Genomic DNA, 24,654 nt, shown 5'->3' on the forward strand with positions numbered 1-24,654 from the left:
TATCATTCTTTGTGGAACTGAAATGGCATTTATGATAAAATGATCATCAGAAAATAAAAATTTAAATAAGCTTTAAATATATTGATTAAAGATCAAAGTGAATGCTACTTACTTGAGAAATCTAGGCCTAGATATTTAAGAAGATGCTTCAATGCATAGACATTTTACAGCATATGTAATTTGTAAGGTCCACTTAAAACAGTATTTAAAATAGCTTCTACAACCCCAGGAGAATATGGTGTTTGACATGGAAATTACATCTCCTTTTTTGTTTAGTTTGGTGCAGAACCAGCTGAAGTGATTTCCTCAGAATGACTGCAGCATGTAACTGGCATTGTCTGCAGCTGGCCTTTCCATTCTAGAGCAACCAAAAACCTTCCACCCTGACAGATCTGATTTACAGGTTCCTAAGTTTACACGGGAGTTACAACCCACTCTCTATATCCAGCCAGCCACGTAACTTCTGTAACTTCTTCCATATTCAAATGTTTTACTTTCTTGTTTTTACTCTTCTCACATTTCTGGCAAAATGAGAAAGACTTGGCTATTATAGAGGCCTGGGTGTTTCACAGACTATTCTCTAAAGTCACTGTGGCCCAAGAATATATCCCTACATTACCTCTCCCATCTTTTCATACAGAACAGTCCAGAATTTTGAACCAAGCTTTCAGGCATGGATTTGGGTGTTACAGGCTTTAACCAGCCTAAACACTGCAAAAATGAGCAGTTTCTATGTCTTCTACAGACCCCAGTGATTCTTGGACATGCACTCCTGCTGCTCCCCCAATTGGCTTGCACCTGATGCCATGGTTAACCAGTTAAAAAGCTAAATAAGTAGGAAACTAAATTTATAGGGGGGAAAAAAAAGTCCAAACACAAGTAATCAGATAAATTGTCCTTCACACATAAGGTTCCCTTTAACATTCAGTAGTACACTCATTTGGTAGATAAGAAGTAACACGTGAAGCAGGAACTTCGAAAAACACAAAGCTAAATTGTTGCTTCCATATATTTTACAAAATGCAAAAAGATTGAAAACACTCTCACAGGAAAACAGCCTCCTTTACCTCAATCAATGTCTATGGAGTATGCATGAGTCTGAGATAAAGGAAAGTGGTCCCCGGCTTTTGTGTTTGAAGCTAATTTCAAATCCTAAAACATCACAAATTTGCAGCTACTTAATTAAAAATGTTATAGCTCCCTGAGGCATAATACGTCCTCAAGGCTTCTCCTCCTCACCCTATTTCACAGCTCATTTTTCAGTTAGCTGCTAAATGTGCTGCTCCTCATTATGGGCCTTTGAAGTTCTAAATTTAGCCTTAACCACAAAACACTAATCAAAGAAGGATGCTCACTGTTTTTAACTACAATAGAACAGTGTTCTACAAATGTTTTCCTTTTAAACTAATTTTATACAAATTTTCACCCATATCTGAAAACATATAGTCTGAGTGAAGAGCGATATACAAGAACAGCACAAATTAGATCCATGAAAACTGCTTTTTTACAGTACTCTAGAATTCTGTATATGAGAAAATCATCTGGGTTAAAAAACTCTTACAAGGCTTGGTTTTCATAAGAAACCTTTATTTTGTCTTCTGTTGTAACTACACAATCAGTAGTTACAACAGTAACTGATCAGTAATTCAGGAATCGCTATTAACACATTGTTGCATCTAATATTTTTTTAGTTGAAATTACAGCTTTTCCTAATCATCTTCATAATGCTTAAAATAATTTAAATGTAGGACATTCTCTTATACTAGGAAAAATGTGTCCACAGTAAAGAGAAGGAGTTAAATCAGTGTACCAATAAGATCAGTATATCAAGTAAGGTCACTTCTATTTTTTTATAGGAAAAGATTAAAATCTTCTTAAGAACTCACTTTCATAGTCTTAATATATTTGAGCCTTTTTGATAAGAAGGCAGCTTTCTATTGAGCTGATACTTTCATTTTGAACTAAAAACACTTAAGAACTGCAACAGATCACTTCCACCAACTCAGAACTATGTTTCAAACACAATAAAAAAATCTCCTTCTTTGTTCTAGTTTGACTGATTCAGGTTTGCTTCTTCAGAGATTATTCTGATGGATGGTTCAAAAATAGTTTTCAAAACATTTGTTCTTGAATAATTACATATTTTGATATTGGTCTTCTGAACTTCATCCAGTTATTCCTGTGGAACTACTCTTTTATAAATCAGACTGACTTTCACATACAGGAAAGTCATCTGTTCTAGCTATCCTGCACAAGGATTTTTCACACATTTTATCTTTTAAACAAAGATTGTCTTTCTTACACAGGGTCAGAAAAGATAGAAGGTCAAGTGGTAGAAATAGCATCTTAGAGGAGGGATGTAAGAGCTCCTTCTGAGAGATGCTACGTAAGTGTGACTGGATTGAGTCTTTACAAGTCGAGATAAATCATTTGGTCAGAAAAAAAACCTTTTCTAACTCAAAATCAATATGGCTGCATTGTTAAATGTGTATCCTTTCAAATGAAGGCAAATGCGGCAAAAATAACATGGTTTTCAGCTGTCTACTTGAAGCTAATAATTTAAATTAAAGAGACTGCTAGAACAAAGTGAGAAAGTGTGCCCTTGGGCTGACCTACCTCACAGAAGCTTTGGCAATGGTTTTTCTTCAGGTCCCAGGACTCTTTGCAGGGCTCCAGGCACTAGGAAGAACCAGGAGGCAGAGAAGTGTCAGAAAGAGAAAGAAATAAACAACCACAAGTAACATTTCTTCTCCAGTTTTTCTGCCCACAGGAAGTTAATAATCTACTTCTCCTGGGGATATAATTTTGTCATTGAGTCATGGTGTCAGAACAAGGTCACGAGAAGCCATGGTTAGATTACAATGAAACATTTTCAGTATTTCTTACAATACAAGGCAATTGACTCACTTGTTTATTATGTCATCTTACTTTCCAGCTTCCTGCATGTAGGTCTTGATATCATCTACCCCATGTTCCTGGATGACAGAGACAATGCCAAAAGCACTACTCGAAACTACAGAAAGTGAAATCTTTTCCTCACTGACCAGCCTGAAGTTTAGACAGGCACATTGCCTTCCCAAGCGAGAAACTATTTCATCAAGCTATGGAGTAAACTCAGCAGAGGTTAAAACACTATTTCTGTATAAATAGATAATGTTCACTGGTCTGTTAACAAAATCACTTTATTTCAAGTACCGTATTATCATTATTTCACCTTCAACCTCTGTTGCAATGGCTTACAGAGAGCTGAGATACAGAGCTATGCTTCACACAGCATAAAGAAAAATCACACTGTTAAGAGCATTTACAACAGCTGAAACATAAATTCAGACTCATATCCAGAAACCTTTTCTCTTCCTTTGTTAAACATAAAAAATTGAAAAATAATAGCATTGTTGGGACCTAATGATAGCTACCCCTCCTGGTAATAGTGTAAAGATACTTATTGTACCAAAAACAAAGGTCTTTGACATGCAATGCAGTATTTAGGTAGTTTTCTCTCATGCACAGTACTAGATTGGATCAATACACACTTATGCTATTCAAAATCAAACATGAATACATATAGACTACACCTCAGGGGTACACCTATATCATTAATGTAGTAAAAACAACAGTGTTTTTAAAATTAAACATTTTTCTACTAGCAACAAAGCCTAAAAATGTAATAAAACCATTAGTCACAGAGGTTACATATTTCAGGAAAAAATATGCTTAAGCATTGCTTAAGCACCTAATGCACTTAAGCATTTTCTTTATCTATATTTTGGTATTTTAGACTCAGTTTCTAGCTCTTCAAAATTCACAATGTGTTGTATACAGATTAATTAGAAGGATACATTATAAAATGTCACTGAAGTTAGTAAATTAAATTAATTCCAGTGTTGTTCCTCCTGTGGTATAGATACCACACATTTGATCTCAATTCCACTGTCATGTCATTTTGCAGCTCTCTTGTTCAATGAATTTAGTCCAAAAATTACTGAGGTATAAGTGGTTTAAACAAAAAATTAGAGATATTTTGACCATTCTGTGACTTTGTCAGTGATGCCCAAGACTGCCAGGCTTGTTGAAGGTGTTTGTGCCAGTGTTTATCTCCAGCGCAAGTCAGGCTCCAGCACCTGACACCTCATCAGGCTGTCACTGTTCCAAAGCCACTCAGGACAGCCCAGGCTGCTTCCACTGGGCCCCAGCAGCTCCTGCCTCAGGGCAGGCAGAGACAATGGACATCTTCAGGGGAAGATGGACAAGATGAACCAGAGTTGAGCCCTACCCTGCAGTCCAACTGCTCTTGGAATATGCCAAGGAAAGAGATGATGGAGCCTGTCATAAGGCCTGTATAGACCCTTACAGACTCTGGCCAGGGTACACACTTACCTAAACACTTACTTAAACAAAAATAACCTCCCTACTCCTGCTGTATGGAGTCCCCAGAACTGGGCTAGCCTGGCACCATGGGCAGCTGCAGAAGCTGCCTGCCTTTGGTGGAGCTGTACCACTGCACCACGTTGGATTAAGAGTAACTGCTGGCAGACAAAAAAGTTGCCAATAGACGATCTGGAACTGTCTTGCTAAAGAGATGGTTATTAACCTTGCAATAGCAAAGATGAGAACACCTCACAAACACAGGTCTGTGCATTTATCCTCTTGGCCATCCTCCTATGAGGCTTCCCTGAAGTGGGAAACTAGAAACATTGAAAGCTTGGATCCAGGTCTCACCTTTGAGTCGTTGACTTAAAATGTAAATGAGCTGAGATCCCTCCCACTGTCTGGTGATCTGATTCAGGATAAGGAGGAATCTGGGCAGAGCAGCAGCTGGCAGCTGGTTTGGTTATCTAATAAAAAATACCTTGCAGACACAGCCACCTCCCACAGAAGCTAAGCTTAGGCATGAAGATGGCACACCTCCAGCAGGCAGCAGGGCACTGGCACAGGGATAATCCCAGCAGTCCATCTGGCAGGTGCCACTGGTCCCTTGGAGCCACCACTCACCCTGCCCTGGCACCACATGTGGGCTCTGCACTGCTGAGGCAGGATGGGATGTGGGTCACAGAGCTGAACGTCACAGGACAGTGGCACTCCTCAGAAGATCATGGGTGTCAATCACACCAGCCTTGATAACTCAAACCCTCCTAATGAGCTTGTTTCATCAAACCCAGTGCTTAATTCTGGAAGTTGGAGGCTTTTTTTCATTGTCCAGACTGCTGCAGGGTGATTATTCAGCACTAAGCAATTGTATCAAAAGCCAAAACAATTGCTAATAAAAAGCACCCCAGTATTTCTCATCCCTCAAAATGTGTGGGGGTGGGAGGGTGTGTGTACATCCACAAACTCTCATAGGTACAAATCTATGTATAACACAATACTACAGACATGCTGATATTTAGACTGCATAAAATTAGAAACAAGAGCAAAATACGGTTTCATTCAAGGAAAAAGAGTTGTGATTGCTTTAAAATATTTTGTATTGTATTTTTTACTTCATCTTTTTTTCAAAGCAGTGTTAGAAAATTCTTTTCTGTTCTAATTTTTAATCTATAAACAAAGCAACTAGGAGATTAGCATATATGCATACCATTTACATTAATTAGTAAAGGGAGTTTCAAAATAAGTCCACTAACACTTTTGCTTAGGAAATGATGCATTTGACCTGAGTGGAAAGGAATTATACCAACACAGCACATTTCAGAATCTAATGAATTGCAAAACATCACTTAAGTACTGAAATACATATTTATTAAATTACTACATATTTATTAAAATATCATATTTAAATTAAATGGCTGCAAATGACATTTTTTAACTATTTATACAGCAAAAAAAAAAAAAAAATTCTGTCACAGTAGAAGAGACTATCCACAATATTTTTGTCTAAAAAGGCTTTTTATTTCATCAGAGTGGAAACCAAGACATATGCAATCTGTTGTAAAAACAATGCTAAGTATTACAGCTGGAATATAATTATCCTTTTCATTGTCATTTACCATTCCCACTGCTTCCAACAGCAAGGTCACAAATTAATGTCTTATGTTTACAATACAAACACAAGATAAGTGTTTTGCTGTCCTATGGAACTTAATTAAATGGAAATTATATGGTTGGGAGAAAAAAAAAAAAAAGAAACAAAACAGCTTTCACTGTACAATGTCCTAATAACTGGCCATGCATGAGAACAAGCACCTGAAAAATGCATTTTCTCACTATCAGACACTAAGTAGAGAACAGAGTCAAGAATTTACCCAGAGTCAAAGGAGAATATAGCACTCATCAGTCCTAGAAAGAATGATTCCATGATGGGTACATTTAAATACATGATTGTAGCTAATGGAACCATGAGAAAAGTGATTTTGCCTCTGGAAATCTGAGCACAGTGGCAGTAAACACAACGTAAAACAGAAGCAGGCAGCAAGAGAGAAATAATTATTTTGATATTTAGGGGCTTTTACACATCTTTAGAGTTTAAAAGATGTTTTTTAAACATCTTTAAGATGTGTTTTAAGTATCTTTCTGTTTCTCAAAAATAAGACTGTGAGATATCTAAAGAACAGTAAATGCACGGCTGCACATTTACCTAGTTCAAACCAATGAACAGCATGGTAGCTTGGTGAAAAACATTAGGACTCTTGTTGCCCATTTGAGGAATGTTCATCATTTTTTGTCAATTCATTTTATCAAAGTCTATTTACACATTTGTCTCTCCTGTGTTAATCCATGCCCTCCTAAACTTTTAGATGGGTATAAGATCAACAGCAAATTACTTCCATTCTGCATATTAAAGGGAAACAAGTGTTTGGTTCTCAAACTGAAGTTAGACATACTTTATTAAAGATCCTTGTTATATTTTTTTCAATCTGCGGTTTAAATCTCTTCCCCAAAAAACACAGGTGTGACTGTATGTTATAAAATTAAAAGCTTAGGTAAACAGGACTACATGCAGTGAGAATTTCAAGAGTGAAGAATCCTACACAGGCAGGTAGGTGAATCTCATTGCCCCAGTGGATCATTCCCAATGCTCTCCAAAACCCACGCTGAGCAGCTCGACTGATTCAAAGGCTTCACATGAGCACTGCTCCATGTGAGTGGCTCATGGTATATCACATGGTATTGCACTCAGCTTGTGGGCAACTCTCCTCATGACCAAGTGCCAAAGATGAGGCATTGCAGCACTTCAGCTATTTCAGCAATTTCAGGTGCTCATACACCCTATCAGGTCAGGCACCATCTTGTTTAAAATAAAGTGTTAGAAGTCAAGCTGACCTAAAGAATCAGTCAGTTACTCGGGCTGAAAAAAATCCATGAACCCAAAGAGAAGGGTTCAACTGCAGAATCAGTAGGTGCCATACTAGCTTGTACGTTGATGTATGCTGTTCAAGAAACCTCTGAGCATTTTGTGAGATCCATTTTATGCCGAGTTAGTCTCTTGCTCCTCTCCTTTCCCTCTCCTCCCTCATTAGCAGAATGAATCATCAGAGCACTAGTCAGCTTTCTAGAACTCAGTGTGACATCTTAGCTCTGTGCTGGTTTAAGCTGGGACAGAGTTGATTTTCTTCACATGTGGGTCACAGAGCTGTTGTCACAGTATTAGTACGGGATATGTTTTGGATTTGTGCTGGAAGCAGTGTTGATAACATGGGGATGTTTTTGTTACTGCTGAGCAGTGCTTACAAAAGGCATCAAGACCTTTTCTGCTCCTCATCCCATCCCACCAGTGAGGGCTGGGGGGCGCAGGAGTTGGGAGGGGACACAGCAGGGACGGTTCATCCCAGCTGACCCAAGGGATATCTGTCCTATGCCATATGGCATCGTGCTGAGCACATAACGATGGGGGAAGAAGGAAAGGCTGGGAATTTAGAGTGATGGCCTTTGTCCTCTCAAGTCACTGTTACATGTGATGGAGCCTGACTTTCCTGAAGATGGCTGAACACCTGCCTGCTCATGGGAAGCAGTAAGTAAATTGTTTTGTTTTGCTCAGATGCACAACTTCTACTTTACCTATAAAACTCTGTTTATCTCAAACCACAAGTTTTATCACTTTTACTCTTCTGAATCTCTACCCCCATCCCATCATGAGGGGAGCTGACTGAGAGGCTGTGTGGAGCTTTGTTGTCAGCTCGGTTTAAACCACAACCAATTCCTAAACTTCAGTTACACAATGTAGACTGAGAGAGGTTTACATACCTTCAAAACTTTGAAAGCCTAATAGAAACAACTGTGGAACATAATCCTTTTGTGTAAAATAGTAGTTTCATGTGGCTACCTGGAGTTACTCCTCTGTTTATATTAAAAAGGTTCTCATGAGAATTACCCTAGTAATATATTTCCCTTGTAACTGAATAAACAAAAGGGTTAAATGACAGAGAATGGTTCCCTGTCTGTGTTGCCTGTTTTCTCTCCCGTAGGTCAGTGAGCATCACTATTTGGTGAAAAGGAGTGATTTTGTATTCAAGGATCAAGTCTTAATTAAATTAGTTACAGTTGGGGTTATTCTGTAACATTATCATGTACACTGGGAACCCAGCTGATACTGTCTAAAAGTATTGCTAATTGTAGAGCTGGTTTTGAATGAAAGCCAGGTCCTAGGTTTTAAGCAGTTAGGTGGTTTTAGATTTCTTGAAATGTGTTTTCTGTTGTTCTGTATCGATGACATCCTGATGTGGACGGTGGAAGGATGGATGATAACGAACAGGTTTCTAACATAGAATTTATCATCTGCAAGTACTACTTTATTCTAATTAAGAAATGTGTGTGTATATATATATATATATATATATAAAGAAAAATAAAAATCCTTCATTTGTAACCAACATTCAGACAGTCTAATCTTATGTTTTAGTGCTAATAATGATTGCGCTGTACTTTTTAGAAGTCCATTGCTCAGAACAAGTAAACAAAATGGCTGGCACAGAAATGAAGGTGTCTCTGTTGGAGGTGCACTTACAGCTACCTTAACTATTCTGAATCCTCAACAACTGAAAGGTAAAACAAGGAAGCACAAACCTCCAGGGTCCTACAGTAGCAATTACAAAATGATAGGGATAAGAACAGCAGCCACATGGCCACCATCACATTATATCGTAACACACCACACAAGGGTGCACCTGCAGGTGGGGATTATTCTGAGATGAACACCCCAAGAGACCTCCCTGGTTAATTCACACGGGACCTCATGAAAAGCAACTTGGGTGCCAAGGGTTAGGTTGTAGGAATACAGCATTTTGTCTTGAGTTCTAACATTAAAACATAAGAGGGAGTATAAGCTATTCAGCACTGACCTTAGTCAAAAGGATATTTCCTGGCAGATTTTGGTACATCCCTTATGAAAAGAATAACAAAACTACAAAACTGTATATCAGAGACACAAAACATATTATATATGCAGCTGAGATTTATTTTTAATAATTCTTATCTAAGGAGGATGACATATACAACCTGTAGGTGAAATACAGACTTAAGATATATCACTTACTTTAGCTAAGAAATAATTTTTAAAATTGCATTTCTCAACCAGCAGTAAAAAACTTTAACTTCTGGTTTCACATCCAAGAAATGTGCTCTCAATAAACAGGAAAGGATTTCTGCAGATGGAACTGTCAGTGTCTCATAGCAGTCCACTACAACCTTCACCAAGCTATGCAGAACATACCTATAAGTATTTTCCAATTACAAAATTCTGAAGGACATAGTAAAAAAAAAATGTTCAAAATAATACCCAGATAAGTAAGAGAAGGAGAATGCACTGACACATTTCTTTGAAGCTCTCTTTTGCTACTTTAGCATAGATGTGGTCAAAGCCTTTAGTACAGCTCTGCTCACTCAGCTTCATACAAGGCTTAGAAACACAGCTAGTGAAGCAACCTACAGCATTATTAGGTGTAACTGTCTCCTATCTGTTTCCAATTATTATTTCAGAGCAGAATGGAACATTTCTGAGAAATTCAAGTGGGTGCAAAGTTGAGCAGCGTAGTTTAAACTGCTATAGCAAATAGCTGCATTTGGTGTGTATTTATTTTACTTGGGTGTGGAGGGACTGAAAGTACACACACAGACAAGCATTACCACTCTCCATGGTTATGCAAACTTACTAATATCAAATTAGGACTTAGAGTAAAGGAAATATTCAGAAGAGCCAATTGTTGGCTATCTAATAAAAACATGAACTTGAAACATTTATTTTTCTTAATTGCCCAGGTCATTTCAGTACACAACATCAGGGTGCCAGTCCCACAATATTAACTGTTAGCAATTTGAGTTACGGAATACCTTCAATACCCTAAGCAAATAAAGGAAGCCTTATGACCTATAGGATCTGACTAGGAACAGTACCAGTATTTCCTGGAACAGAGATAGGGAAGGGGCTAGTCACAGCATACCACTTAAGTCTGTCAAACCTTTAAATATACAAAGTAGCATTACAGGCTTTGTTCCTAAAATTATGGCACCAGAAAGACCAAGATCGTTGCCAAGAACTTCAGGTCAAATATTCTGGAAGTCCATGTAGCCTTTGTTGTTAATTTGTAAATTTAAACAGAAAGTAAAAGCTGCCAGAAAAGTTGTACATTTACTGAAGGCAAGAATCACTGAAAGTGTTGGAAAGAACTCTTTTGACATAAAATATTTGGAAAATTATTATTAAAAAAAAAAAGTTATAAAGGAAGAGGGGAAGTCATACCATCACACTTCAGCTGAAATGCAGCACTTTTAACCATAATCCTTTCAGAATGAAAACAACTTTCAAACTCTGACAGCTTGGTATCTATCTGTATAGCTCAGTTGTCTGGCATGTCAAATTTTGCCAGCAGAAGTGTTTGTTTGAAAGGACAGAATAATCCTAAGACCCTTTTCTATGTTTTTATTCTTTGTTACCAAGTCAAAATCATGGCCATCGATGACAACAGAAAATTGGCTCCTAAACATTAGCTTGTTCCTGACCAATTCTTGTCAAAATTTGTTTAGAAGGTTTTGTACCAGCATATGAAACCAGGACACGTACTTTCTTCTCTTTTTCTGCCTCATATCCTAAAGTTTAACAGTCACCAAAGAACAATCTGAGCTCTTATTTTGAAACATGGAATTGAACTTAAATCTCCTATATTCAAGATGAATCTCCTAAACACAGAGTATTCGATGGAGCTTTCTCTTTCCTGTTGAAGTTGTTTCCTCTTGTATAAGCAATGAGTTCCTCTCTAGAAGAGAGACTTAAACTTCAACCTTTCAGCCTTTTACCATGAAGGGGTATGCCCTAGCAGCATTTCTGATACTCTTGGAGTTCTTTTGAAATGCTTAGGATAGGTACAAATATTCTGGCTCTTTCTTAGTGCCATAGCTGTCCCACCACCACTTATTTGCTACACAGATAATACTCTCTTTACACTCTTTTTTTTTCACATCTTTGATTAATCTATCAACCCACTATGGACTTAAAACTGTTGTTCTAATTACCCCTATTTAAACTATGCCTCAAAGATGACTTCCCTATCCTTCTGTTACCTTGCTTCTATGTGCTGCATCAAGAGCCAATTCATTTGGGTTTTTTTTCAAACCCCTTCCTAGCCCTTATTCTAAATCTCCGCATTCTGAATTGTCACCTGTCAAAATACAAGGCACAGCATTAGCAAAATGCTATGAAGCAGCAAATCAAGCCTGGAGCAGAAGTACATAAATTATTTTAAATCCAACTAAGAATGATACACTTAAAAAACATTAAGAAGCTCTGTGTAATAGACCCTTCTGATAGTGGTAATAGCTTTAATTGCTTAGTGCCTTCCTGCTTCTTCCTGTGCTATTGCTTACATATAGACTTCTTTGGCAGTGTAGCTACTGTATTAATGAACAATGAAATGAGCTCCCTGAATTAAACAATATTAGCAGTTTTGCTTCTCTGTCTGAACTTTCTTCAGGCTGCAGTCCTGCAGTGCAGTTTACCAATAAACTGATTTGCCATGTTTGCATCTGTTCCACCAATCTGTCATAGATCAGTCAGCCTTATCCTTTCTGCGTTTAAAGCTTCTCCAAGATTGCATCTGGAACTTACACAGTAAGCAACACAATTAAAAAATTTCTACCTATACTCCCTACTGTTTCTAGGCCACCACTGTTCCCTGCCACCATTTCCATGCAGATAGAATAAAAATAACAATAATATTTACTGCTAAGAACACAAGGCTGCAAAATGCAACAGCTTTTCCATTCCAGATATTAGAATTGTGGATGGACTTTCACCAGTTCTTTCCAGCAGCAGTGACAGTGCTCAGGTCACAGATAACTTCATGGTTGCACTTGATGGCCTTAAAGGCCTATTCCAACATAAATGATTCTATGATTCTATAAAAAAGAAGCCCATCTTATGTACTGAAATGTCTCTCTCATAAATTGCCTTTTCATTTTCTAATAGTTCACCATTTGCTTTAGTGATTACATAATACTTTTAAAGTAAAAGTGAGCATAAATATTTTGACATTTTATATATGTAAAGAATTTCCACTGAAAAAACATCATTCTTTAAATTTTAAACAGACAAGGGAAAGCCTCTTCAAGCTGGCACTTTCCCCTTCCAATCTGTTACAAGGCAGCTTCAGAAAACCACACACAGTCATGTTATAAACACCATCTTGCTGTGCAACTTAAAGTGTCTGTCAGAGCAGCGCTGTTCTCTCCAAGCAAAGTCAAATTTTTTGTTGCCATTTTACTAATGAGTTAAACTAGTGAACTCTTCTGATAACAGATGACTCGCCTTATACATCAGCCTGCAAATTCACACATACATTTCTGAATGAGAGAGCCGCAACTAAATGTTCTTTTTGCTTGTATCCACCACAGTTCTATGGTTTTATAGACCACCAAACAATCACAGACGACAAAAAAAAAAGGGAGGCCCTCTTTGTCTAAATTGTTACTTTGTTTCTCTCCCCTGGCCTTCCATTTCCCTCCCAGCACTACCATCACCATCAGAAACGACATATTCCGCATTACTAAACAGCAAGAGCCATAGGGCTTTTCACTTCTAATTTCACGCCACAATAAAATGCAGTGGTTGTTTCACTGGGGGACCTGAAAAGCCTTCCTTTGTGAGGCTGCTCTGACGGTCAGGTTAAGCATCACACGCTGGCAGCAGGCATCTGTGCGAGCCTCTTCACGCAATTATGGCAAAAGGGGGAGGAAAAGGAACAGAAAAATTAAAAAGGGGGTTTTCTAGGGAAAAAAAAATATTAATCCCCTACTCTGAAGTGTGCAATTCACATTCTATTGCCTGGCTTAAATAGTTTTAAATATCTCTCTTGTCCACCTCATTGATAGACCAATCATTCTAATAGCAGTAACTCTGGAAAGTTTTAATTGCACTCAGAAGTTATGCTTGTTGTTTTAATGAAAATCTACTGACCTAAAGTAGACTGATGACACAAATATCTGAGAGGAAAGAAAAAAAATCTAAGAACAATAAATTTGGATATTTTTAAATTTCAGAGTAAACCAGTGAAGATGATCAGCCATAACAAACAAATATGGTGTTCCCACAGATACTTGTAGGATTGCATTCTATAATAGAAATATTGCCTAATCCTACAAAAGTAGAAGCTATAATTCCATTAATCCCAAGTACAACAGGAAGAAAAAGGTAAAATGTTACAGGAAATTCTGACAAGTTTTCTACATTTATCTTGACTATTTTCAGATATATTCCTTTTAGACACTGAATTTTTTTCTGTTCCATGTTTAGAAACCCTATTGTATTCATTGACTCTTTTGTGAAGAGACAATGTGAATCCTTTCAGAATAACCTCTTCATGTATTGTAACACAGTCTAATGAAATATAAAAATTACTAAAATTCTTTTAGTTTACATGATAATTTATAAAATAAACACTGTTTGGAAAATACTTTAAAGGTTAGATAGTATCACATATTAGTTGAGGGCGAAAACTTAAATCTAAAATAGCTATTTTTCTTCAAATTCTTTTCAAGTTATTAAAAAAAATAACTTCTCCCCTATTATTTTTAAATGCATGCTACACATGAGCAAGGAAGGCTACAGATTATGGGTTTTTAGATTATGGTTATGTGATGAGCATAAGCAAATCTAAATCCATAATACCATCAAAACAAGGGCAGTCCTGAACTGGGACTAGCTCCTACTAGCCTACTTCTTTTGATGTAAATGTGCTAAAAGAGGATTCTAGATGAAAAATTGACCAGATTTTAGGTAAGCAAACTTCCCCATTCAACTCACTGAGTAGTCTCATAAAAATCAGATGTCTGTGTTGGGGACCGGGGCGAAAAGGAAAGGGAGAGGAGTCTGTAAACACCTCTTTAACTGAGAGCCTGAACTTAAAACAGGTCAAGCCAGTCATAAAACCACAGTCTAAAAACCAACTAGTATCTGATTTTCCCTCCAAGGCTGAGTAATGAAGGTTAACATTATGGTGTTGAGAGGTGAGCAGGACAAACTGGCAGCTGAGTTAATAAATAAAAAGATCTGATTAAACTGTCATAGGACATAAACTGTTAAATGAAACTTCAGCCTTTTGCTTGAAGAATCGAGCTGAATACATTTTCACTGTCAATAGTCTGGGACTACTGGGCATTTCTACTTCCATTTCTACTTTCAGCGCAGAAGGGAAGACAATTTGGCTGTCCAGACTGTCACAGACTGCACCACAGGAGCACACTCTGCTTTCAGTACACATGAATTTTATAGTCCACCTCTGCAGCTCAAACAGGCATCACTACATTTCATCACTGTATAAACTTAGATTGATAACTGGGCAAACAAAATTCTTCTAAAGCTTTCCTTAAATTTGAAATTTAGCTGATATGTATCACACATAATTCTTAAAAGTACTCTAGAATTGTGGGTCAATAGGTATGGGGTTTTTTTTACTTTAACTTGGAAGCTGTGTATTTTAATTAATTATCCACTGATTTCAAATGCTATTCAAATCCACTGATCTTTCCTGTCATGAATTGCAATACATAAAGGCAAAGACTCAGAGTAACACACTTGTAGACATCCTAAAGTGAGCTATCACAGTGTGAAGATGTAAAGATGAGGAAATTATCTTTAACACTTGAATTTGATGATCTTCCCAATCTAAATGATTCTATGACTCTTTGAAATGGAATATAATCACGATAAAGGTGATGCTGTAGCACAGCAAAAAAAATGTTAAGTGGGCATTTGGGATATGTAATGCTTCACCCAGTTTTCTGACATTCATCTTAACAGGACTCTTGAGCAAGCTCTCAGAGGAATCAAGAGAGTAAGATTATGGAAGCAAATTGGCATTAAGCCCCCAGAGAACAACTGTCTTGAAAGTAGCACACTGCATTGCACTATGCTGGCAGACAAAATAGATAGCTTGCCTTTTTATGCAAATATATGCAAGGAAATGCTCACCAGTTAATGAACTACAGCCAAAGGGTCTGAAGCAGAAGTCATAATTCCAGATTAAATCAGCACAGATTGCAGGTGCCCACCAATCTCAGGAACTGACTCCCTCTGATTGCTCAAAGGCATCCTAAATCTTACAGTAAGGCATGTCTAGATAAGAGTACCAGAATGCTCAATGTTGTATAGAAAGCATGTAGCTGTGAGCTGGCCTGTAGTTACTGTCATTGTAAACTGTAAAACTTGACAATCCTGAAAAATCTTTACTTGAGAGCCCTGGAGCTGCAGCAATTCTAACTGGATGATTTTTTTTTAACCACACATCTCAATAAAAACAAGGTTAGGTTAGGCAGGAGTGATAAGATGGGAGGTTGGAGGACTACCTGCAATTGGAAGAAAGAAAACAATGGCACAATTGATGAGGGAAATAGAAAAGGGGGTGGGAAGGCAAAAAAACAGTCCTGCAAACCTTTCTGTGTGAAGTCATCTGCAAGGACTGCAGTAGATCCTTGAGGGTAAATTAATGTGTAAGCAAATACTGCAGCTTTCCACTCAGTCAGGATATTACCATGTTTTTTATTTTCTAATAGTTTTATTTTCTCCATAGCTCTTTTAATGAAATCTTCTAGGGATTTTCTTTATTAGTTAAATTCTCCTTTTGAAACCAAACATCAGGAAAGAAAGTACCAAGGACCATTGCCCATTCACGGATACCTATACCCAATATAATGGCAGCTAGCTTCCAGCTGCTGCTCCTGAAAGCCAAACACTTCTTCTCAGGGATCTCACACCTGCCAGCCCCACATGGATGCCCCCAGAACTCTAAAGAGGCTCCAATGGAACCAGGTGTTCATGTCTAAAAAACAATATGGCCCTTCTGCAGGATTCAGTCTCAGATATCTAAGCTGCATGAGACAGGTGAGACAGGGAGAGAACTTGTCATTAGCTGATGGAGATCTCATCAATACAGTCAATGGCATGTGAAGAACCACTCAATGGATGACACCCAGGTGCTTCCTACAGGGCAGGATAATTATCTCCCTGCAGGTTACTAACTTGATCCTTGTTGACACAAGTCTGGATATCTCCATCACATAATAATTGTACAGAATTCAAGATTCAGGCATCTGAATTTCAAATCCTATCAGTGGTCAAAGTATTGTTAATTTGATTTGCATGGTGGAATTACAGCGTTGAGTAACCACGTCTTACCCAGCAATTGTAATATTCCAGAATATTCCTGAAAATAGAATACTTCTGTAATAACTATTTCAGGCAGACATTTTTAATCTTGTAGCTATATTCTGTTTCTTAAATACAAGAACACTCAGAAAAGTAGATAGAAAACTTCTCAAGAAGAGACTTCTGTACTTAAGACAATAAAATATAATCTGTTTCACCACCAGTCACATGATTTTACATGCTACATGATTTTACTCCCTCAACCAATTTTTATTTAAATATTTATTAAGTATTTATTAAATATTTTATTTAAATATTTTATTAAAATATTTATTTCCTAAACCAAATTTTAATTTATATAATTTTATATTACTGTAACATTTCAAATATGTTTAGGTCTATATATGAAACTATCAAGACGCTAAGTTTTGTTTATTCAAGCCAATTGTCCTTGTCTTTTTACTTTTTCTACAGTACTTCTTTAGGCAAATTGCTGGAGGTTAATACATAAGCACCTTAGGGCAACCACCCTATATTTGTCTGAATAAATGCATGAATTTATAATGTATAATAAAAAACTAATTCTCTATTTTCACGAACCTCCACAAGGCAGTTAAGGCAGTTAGATAAAAGTTTCCTACCACCATGAAAAATTGTCATGGCCTAGAGACAAAACTACTAGTACACTGAAAATGTTTATAGAATTACTTGTAACACAGAATAGATATACAGTCTTTATTGTAAATGCTGCTTGTTACAAATCAAATCAGGGAAAAAAAACAACCCTTTTAGGGAACAGCTCAAAAAGTTTTGACTAGAGGTTTTAGATACATGAGAATGAAGAATATTTCAGGATTTGACAACTAAAAACATCTGAATAATGCCTGACTGAAGAAATATAATCCCTCTGTTCTGCATTTTACAGTTGCCTAATGGAACACTATAAAAGTTTGCATGCATCTGACAAATGTGCTCTTCAAGTATCTAAAATTGCTTACACATTCATATAGAAACAATCTCAGTATCAGAGACCCAATTTTTTGCTTCAATTAAAACATGCAATCTTCATTAAAATTAGTAGAAGCCGCCTAGGCAATCAAGGAGACAGATTTTTGCTCAAAGTATCTTAAGAATAATTTATGTATTTGGCACAAATTCCAAAACAACATTTAGGCCAAGCCACTTACATAAACAATCTTTTAGTCATATTCTAACAAAAGGCAAGAGCAGTAACAGCTGTCACAGCTCATTGTCCAAATACATCTGTCTTTTTAATTTTAACCTCTTAGACTAATCTATACCTGAATTTTTAGGAGCTTGAAATAATGTCTTTTTTAGTTTCCTTCTATGAATATTATTTCCCTTCAGACACTAAAAAGTAGCTTAAAGATTCTATTATTCTAAATTGTGGCCAGTACAGTAGATTTACTTACTTCTTTCTCATTTCTTTCATGCATTTTCTTGCTCAGTGTAACTACTGCAGTCTTTTCCAGGCCTGAAGATGACCAAAGAAGACGAACAAATACATCAAGATATTTTCAACATAAGTGCTTTTTAAGCAAGGGAGCATCACTGTAGGCAGAGATGGACTTCATCTGTGTTATAAAATCTAAACTTCTTGAGTATATCTCAGGCTTTATTTTGGTTACTAAGACACATGATACATACAAAGTCATTCTAATCTAGACGAATCTTACAATACCATAAAATGTGCTCTTAAAGGCAGAACCGATTACAGTTAAATTGAAATAGTTTGTGCCAGTAAAAGCCCTTTTATGCCATTGTAATTACATCCCTGTAAGTATTTTGATAGAGGAGTATTGAAAAGCTCTATACTGCCAAACCAGCTGCTGAAAAAATTCTATATTTGTCTCCTCTCCTGGACCTGACAACAGTCTGACAAAGGTACGGTGTTAAGGCCATTAAAGTATTTTTTAAAGCAGAACACTTCTAGCCAAAAACCGCTATAGCTCAGTTCTGGAAAAATGTCACCATATCTCTTCAGGCACAAATCCAATCCAAGAAGTTGAAGAGAAAAAACATACCAGCCTCATCTGTAATGCATTTTAAGCTAATTTATTAGCACTAACTGTTCTCAAGTAACTGACTTGCACTGCAAATACTATAATTTAAGACTTTCTTTTAAGAGCTTTATTTTATTTCCTTCATGGATACTTTTGGCACATTTTGCCCTTTCCCACTGTAATAGTAGAACTAAATTTCATTTACTCTGCAAACTTCCATGTAATATCTCAGAAGAAGAAAATACCCTGAAGTTTGTTATGTGCAATATTAATAACTCAAACTCATCCAGTTATTCCCAAGAAGGACAATCAATCATTACATTTCCTATATGAGTGTCCAAAAGCTATTTCCCCCATCACAGCGTTTTACTGTTTTTTTCCTAAATGACAACTACCTTACAGCAAGATTTCTTTAAAAAAAAATAAGCAGAAATGTAGCTTTAAAAGGATCACTTTGACTAATATAACAGAATACATAGTATAGAAGATGGGGACATTTCATGTTTGAAACATGTTTTCAAAAACATAGGAATGCAATAGCAGAGTAAACAGTGGCATTTACTTTCCAAGTCTACTCAAGGAACACATCATCAGTCAGGAATACTTACCATCCTCTCCCTATATATAAATATGCTTAAGAGTGTGTATATGCTAAAGCTTTTCAGTGTTTTTTGTTTAGCTCCACACACTCCACCACCACTCCCTCCAAATTACGCTAATGCCTTACAAAAGCTTTATTCAACTTTATGCAGATCATGCACAGTACAAGACCTGTAGTGGGCTTTACCTTCCAGTGCCTTGCTTCTTGTAGAGCCATTCCAACCAAGCACAAACGAAGTGATAGGAAAACAGAACAAGAGTGTTTTCCCACTCATTTAATTCAGTTTGGGAATGAGAGATGGTGTCTTTACAAAGCAATCAGCAAAGGTTAAGTGAGAGGCATACAGAAGTGTGAGTCAAGATGAAGTCAAGAAATGGCATTGTCACCCCCATTTTTTAAGTACTGCAAGTGACAGGAGATGTCACTCCCACTGTCCTTTATAACCAGTGAGCAAGCAGCTGGCAGAGATGAGCAGGTGTGGCTTCAAGAACAGCAAGAACAAAAACGACTGTGGGCAGAAGCTCTGCTTCCGTCATCCCACTCTGTCTGAGCTGCCCATTGTGTTTGCTCTTTAGTGCTTCAGTTTAAAAAGCAAACACACTTTTAGGCTGGCAGTGCTGACAAGCCTCCACCTGCTCATCTCCTCTGCCCGAGCAGCTTCCAGCCAGATGTGTGAGCTGACCACCTTGCCCACTGCCAAGTCAACATAAAGCACTGGGATGGGACCAGGAGCTGAGGAAAGGGAAGAATTCCTTTCACACATCAACTGATACAGAAATCAGCCTTATGGACAGCCAACCTCAAAATAAATTGTGTCTCGAAAATTTTCTTTTTTCTTCATCCTTTTACTAAACTGAAAAATAATTCGGGACCATTAAATAAATAAAAAATGAAGGACTAATTCTTTTTTCTCTCTTGCATTTAGAAGACGTGAACAGCTGCCATAATCCTGAAAGAAAGGAGTATTGTATTTTAAAATAATAAAGCACAATCCACCCTATTTTTGCTCAAGTTCTCAAATACAGACACAGAAATTTAAGCAATCTGAGAGTCAGAAAATGTACTCACAAAGAAGACACTACTGTCAGCATACTTCTTATGACTGGTCTAATAAACAAATGTTCACACAGAAATTAAAATGTATTCATTAAATCATTTTTATACTGTGTGATTTGTACTAATTCAGGCAAAAAGCTTATACAATTTAAGGCTGGACAATAGTGTCCGAAATAATATATTGCATATATCTCAACTTCTTACTTTATTTTCAAACTGACACCTGTATCAAGGAGCAAAGTCAGGCTTTTTATTCTAATCTCACATGAAAGCAAGAAAGCAAGAAATTATGGGAATTGGAGAATTGACCAGGTTTCAGTTCTGGCCTCCATGGTCTGCAGCAAGAATTTCCAAATCTCAGCCAAGCTGTGAATTGTACTTGACTTTCACTACTCTACAATATCTCACCCTCCATGCCAACTACACATTCTTTGCTCTGCATCTTCACAAGAATTTTAGGCATATACAACTGTTTTCAGAAATTCTTTTTTAAAAAAAGCTCAGAAGTTTCTCAAGTGCTTCTCAGCAACATGAACAATCCAGTCTGAAGGAGAGAGAAAAATATTTCTCATCATTCCTAAAACTGATATTTTGGTAGAGAGCAAAAATATAAATGAACAGACCTTTATCAAACACTGAAAAGCTTAAAATGGAAGAAATTAAGATATGCCACTGGCCAAATGAAAAACAAGAGTAAGGAATTGCATTCTGAAAACTCTATCATAAGAAATAAGATTTTTAAAACTGAAAAAGATAATCACAAGTAGCCAGTAAGTCTTAGAATCAAAGTCAACTGACATCAATGATATCTGCATTTACTTCAGCAGGCTTTCAATACAGCTGTAATTGCTTTAATTGAGTCTTGAAAGATAACTTTTGATCATATCATACACATCATGATAATAGACAGATGAAAACTGAGACTATTAATCACAAAAGGTCTTTTTTCCCCACTCATTTACCATCTCTGTTGTTTGAATGAATTAATTTTTTTAAGTACTTATTCAAGTTTGCATTTTTTCTTCAGCAGCTTCTAAAGTAAAAGTTTTACATTGATCAGCTCTCTTTATGCATTTGTTTACTCGAGGTGTGAAACAGATTGCCCTTTAAAGAAAAGCTGCAGTTCTGTCCTACCATTTCTTTCCAGTGCAATTAGTTTTACAGTGAAGGATTAATGGATCATTTTTTACACAGAGGAGCACAATTTCAGCATAATGGCAAAATATGAAACATTCAAAACTTTGTTTACTAAACGTCATCAATTTTAAAGCAATAAATATTGTATGCAAATGTTTGTATTTTATTGTAAAAAAGTCTACAAAGTGGTGATTTTTTTAATCCTGTATCCTTATAGTTCTTGTCTATACCTTTCAACGAGTACCTAAATTATTGCACAGGATTTAACAGTGAACTTTGTCTTCTAAAGCTTCGTAACAATACAGAATACACAAATTTCTACAACAACTTTGCAACTGTAGTAATTTCTAGGCCTTTTTATCAGTTTCAAAAATACTGTGTTTAATTACTAACATTGTCTGTTAAACCTGATAGTAACTTGATTAGCATAACTTCTAGGTGTTGTATTCACACATTTATTATAAAGAACCGTTCACAGAAAATGTGTCCAGCCCAAACTACAGTTCTTAATTGCTAAAGTAGATCCAAATTAGCATTCACAGGCTGCATTTCCCTAACAACAGGCTTTCAGGCTGAAAATAATTTGTAATTCAAAAAGGATTTTGGTCAATAGATTCTAAGCATACAAAACATGTTTGGCACTCAAAAATCCCAAGACCTGTTGAAAACTTAACTTATGAGTTTACATTTTCTTGTTTCCTGTTATTTTTCTCTGAAATATTATAAAATAGTTGTGTGATTTGATAAAAGTTGGAATTGTTCCCAGACATTCAATTTAGACTAGGTTTATTGATAATATCTGATGAAATCTTAATCTATATTTTCAACAGTTCCTTACTTTGACTCCAAATGATGTAACATCATTACAGTTTAATAAACAGGAAAAGATATTTAGAAAAATAATCTTATATAAATTTGAAACACACCAGCCTCCTCTTCAAAACGTTTGTTTGTACATACATACAAGTATAGCTTCTGCAATATGTTGATTCCAACAACAGATGCAAAAAAATTTAGGTTGATACACTGATTAATTATATAGTTAAGTTGTGTCTAGTACCTAATGTGCATAAATTACATACAATTACATTTTTATGAGGATTTATGGTACATAGCAAGCAATGAGATTTTCAAAAACTTCACAGGACTTTTACCTATTGCAAAAATAGAAAGGCACCTACACAAGAGTTTATATTTTCTCATGTTTGGTTGTCTTATAAAGTCTAAATTATGTAGAGATATGATGGAAGCAATATGTGGCATTAGTACTTCTGCACTGCACCATACTTCTGTAAAAGTGCTGAAGAAGCCCCTGAAATAGTTCTCAAAGAATTTCAAATGTGATTTCCCCTAGGAAGTCTGTTTCTGATTTGGGCAATAGATAACTTCTCTTGATTTGCACTCAAGAAGAGTGAAACAATAGACCTGTCAAGTTACTGTGACAGAAGAGATGCCCACCAGTTTGGCCTTCACCTTAAGTCCTCTCTCCCTCCCTCTTTCCCCCCAAGCCTGTTGGCCTCACCCAACTTTCCTGCACACCCATCAGCTTCTCCAACTGTATCTGGCTGGTTGGAAGCTTGGTAACAAGATTTATGGGATGCAGGGAATCTGACGTTACAGGGCAATAGAAGCTGCCCGCAAGAAGGAAACGCATGCCTAGATACAGACCTGCCTCTGTGTGTCTGCAAAGAGACTCTGGATGCTCAGGGAAGAGAGCTGACTCCATGTGGGGAACAGCACTCCAGAAGACTCTGCTCTTCTGTGCCTTTCCCACATGAAATGTTTTCCTCTGAAGGGTAGAAGTGCTTCAAATAATTTCCCAATCACATCGAAACAGATTCAAGTATTATATCAGCCTTGAGGACAAATTAATGCAATGTCCTAGTCTGGGATTTAGGACACAGCAAGAATTTCTCCCTGAAAGCTTGAAGGTGTCACATTGTCACAGCTACCGCGCTTTTTGTGCGTCACAAAGCACATAAGTTTAATCTGTATTTTTATTTTGAATTTGTCATATTGCATATTTTTGTTAGGCAGGCAAACTGTTGTTGCATTAATTCTGACTGTTGAGTGAAAAAATCATGGAAAATCATGTAAAGAAATTTTGAAGTTAATTTTAGTATAAATACCCTGAGACTGAAACAACAATATATTAACTTCACTTCTGATTTTCTGAGTCATACAATATGTTTTGCATATTGTCTTAATTTTAGGAGACATGTCATCTAGGAAAAAGCAAGATCCACAGATCAAAGACTTGGCAGACAACTTTGTAGATTATTTCATTATGTAACCACCCCTCTATGCTAACTCAAAAAGCACAAGAGCTGCTACAGATGGTTTCTGATGTCAATTCTTTCCTCATCATAATTGTAAGACACATTAGAACAATTGACAGCTTAAATAATATCCAGCTAGGCCAGACCTGTTTTGCTTTCAAAGAAAATTAGAAGAATTATCACTATGGGCTTACCCAAATGCTTCCTTCTTCACCCCACCTTGCATATTTTGAAAAGTTAGCTATGATTGTTTCCCACACTCAGCTGGCATGCAGAAGATGCTTCAGTATTAAATTATTCAAACGGAACTCTAAATTAGATTTGTCTCAGACTCACTCTGTAGCTCCTTAGTCTCTTACAGCTGATTTAAATATGAACATGAAAGCCAGTTTTTTACTGAAGCTAAGAAAACACAGGAGAGCAACATAAAATAGAGCAGAAGTTTTAGTTTCACAGGGAAGAGAAGTAAAGCATTTGATTTCCTATGAATCTTATTACTGTATCTTTTACATTCTGGGTCACAATAAAGGAAATAAATATACATTTCACATCTCCATAATCAACTTCAACCACCATCACTAAAAAGACTGAGATGATTTACACAGCAGCATGTGACAGCTTCAGTCAGGATGAGAAGGACTTATATAGAGGTGAAAGCAGGAAAAATACTATGTAGGCCATCCATCTACTAGTCATCTTCTTATTCTATTATGTCAAGTGTTATCAAAAGACATTACACCCATAAACTGCAAGAAGTTCACTGTCTATTGTTAGCCATGTAGGAGTTTACTACAATCAACACAGTCACTGTTCACAACAGACAGGTATATATTATAAATTGAAATTAACTTATCAAATATTATTAATAGGACATTAATTTAAAACAATCTATTAGAACTGTTGATGGTATGTTTAAGAAGAATCAAGCTCTTTATCTATCTAGCTGTAGTGCTGGAAATAGAAAAACAAACTGTGGAAGAGTTTTTTCACTCC

The 24,654-nt window shown here is 36.6% G+C and overlaps 1 protein-coding gene across 1 annotated transcript in view; it reads right to left on the reverse strand.

The window, feature by feature from the left end:
• Positions 1–24,654, reverse strand: part of ANOS1 (anosmin 1) — a 126,244-nt gene that overhangs the window by 57,096 nt on the left and 44,494 nt on the right. The window contains exon 3 of the mRNA XM_030280562.3: positions 2,617–2,679. Coding sequence (XP_030136422.2) covers positions 2,617–2,679 — 63 coding nt within the window. The remainder of the gene's footprint in view (positions 1–2,616; positions 2,680–24,654) is intronic.

Source organism: Taeniopygia guttata, chromosome 1 (assembly GCF_048771995.1).
Source record: "Taeniopygia guttata chromosome 1, bTaeGut7.mat, whole genome shotgun sequence".
NCBI classification, from domain to species: domain Eukaryota; kingdom Metazoa; phylum Chordata; class Aves; order Passeriformes; family Estrildidae; genus Taeniopygia; species Taeniopygia guttata.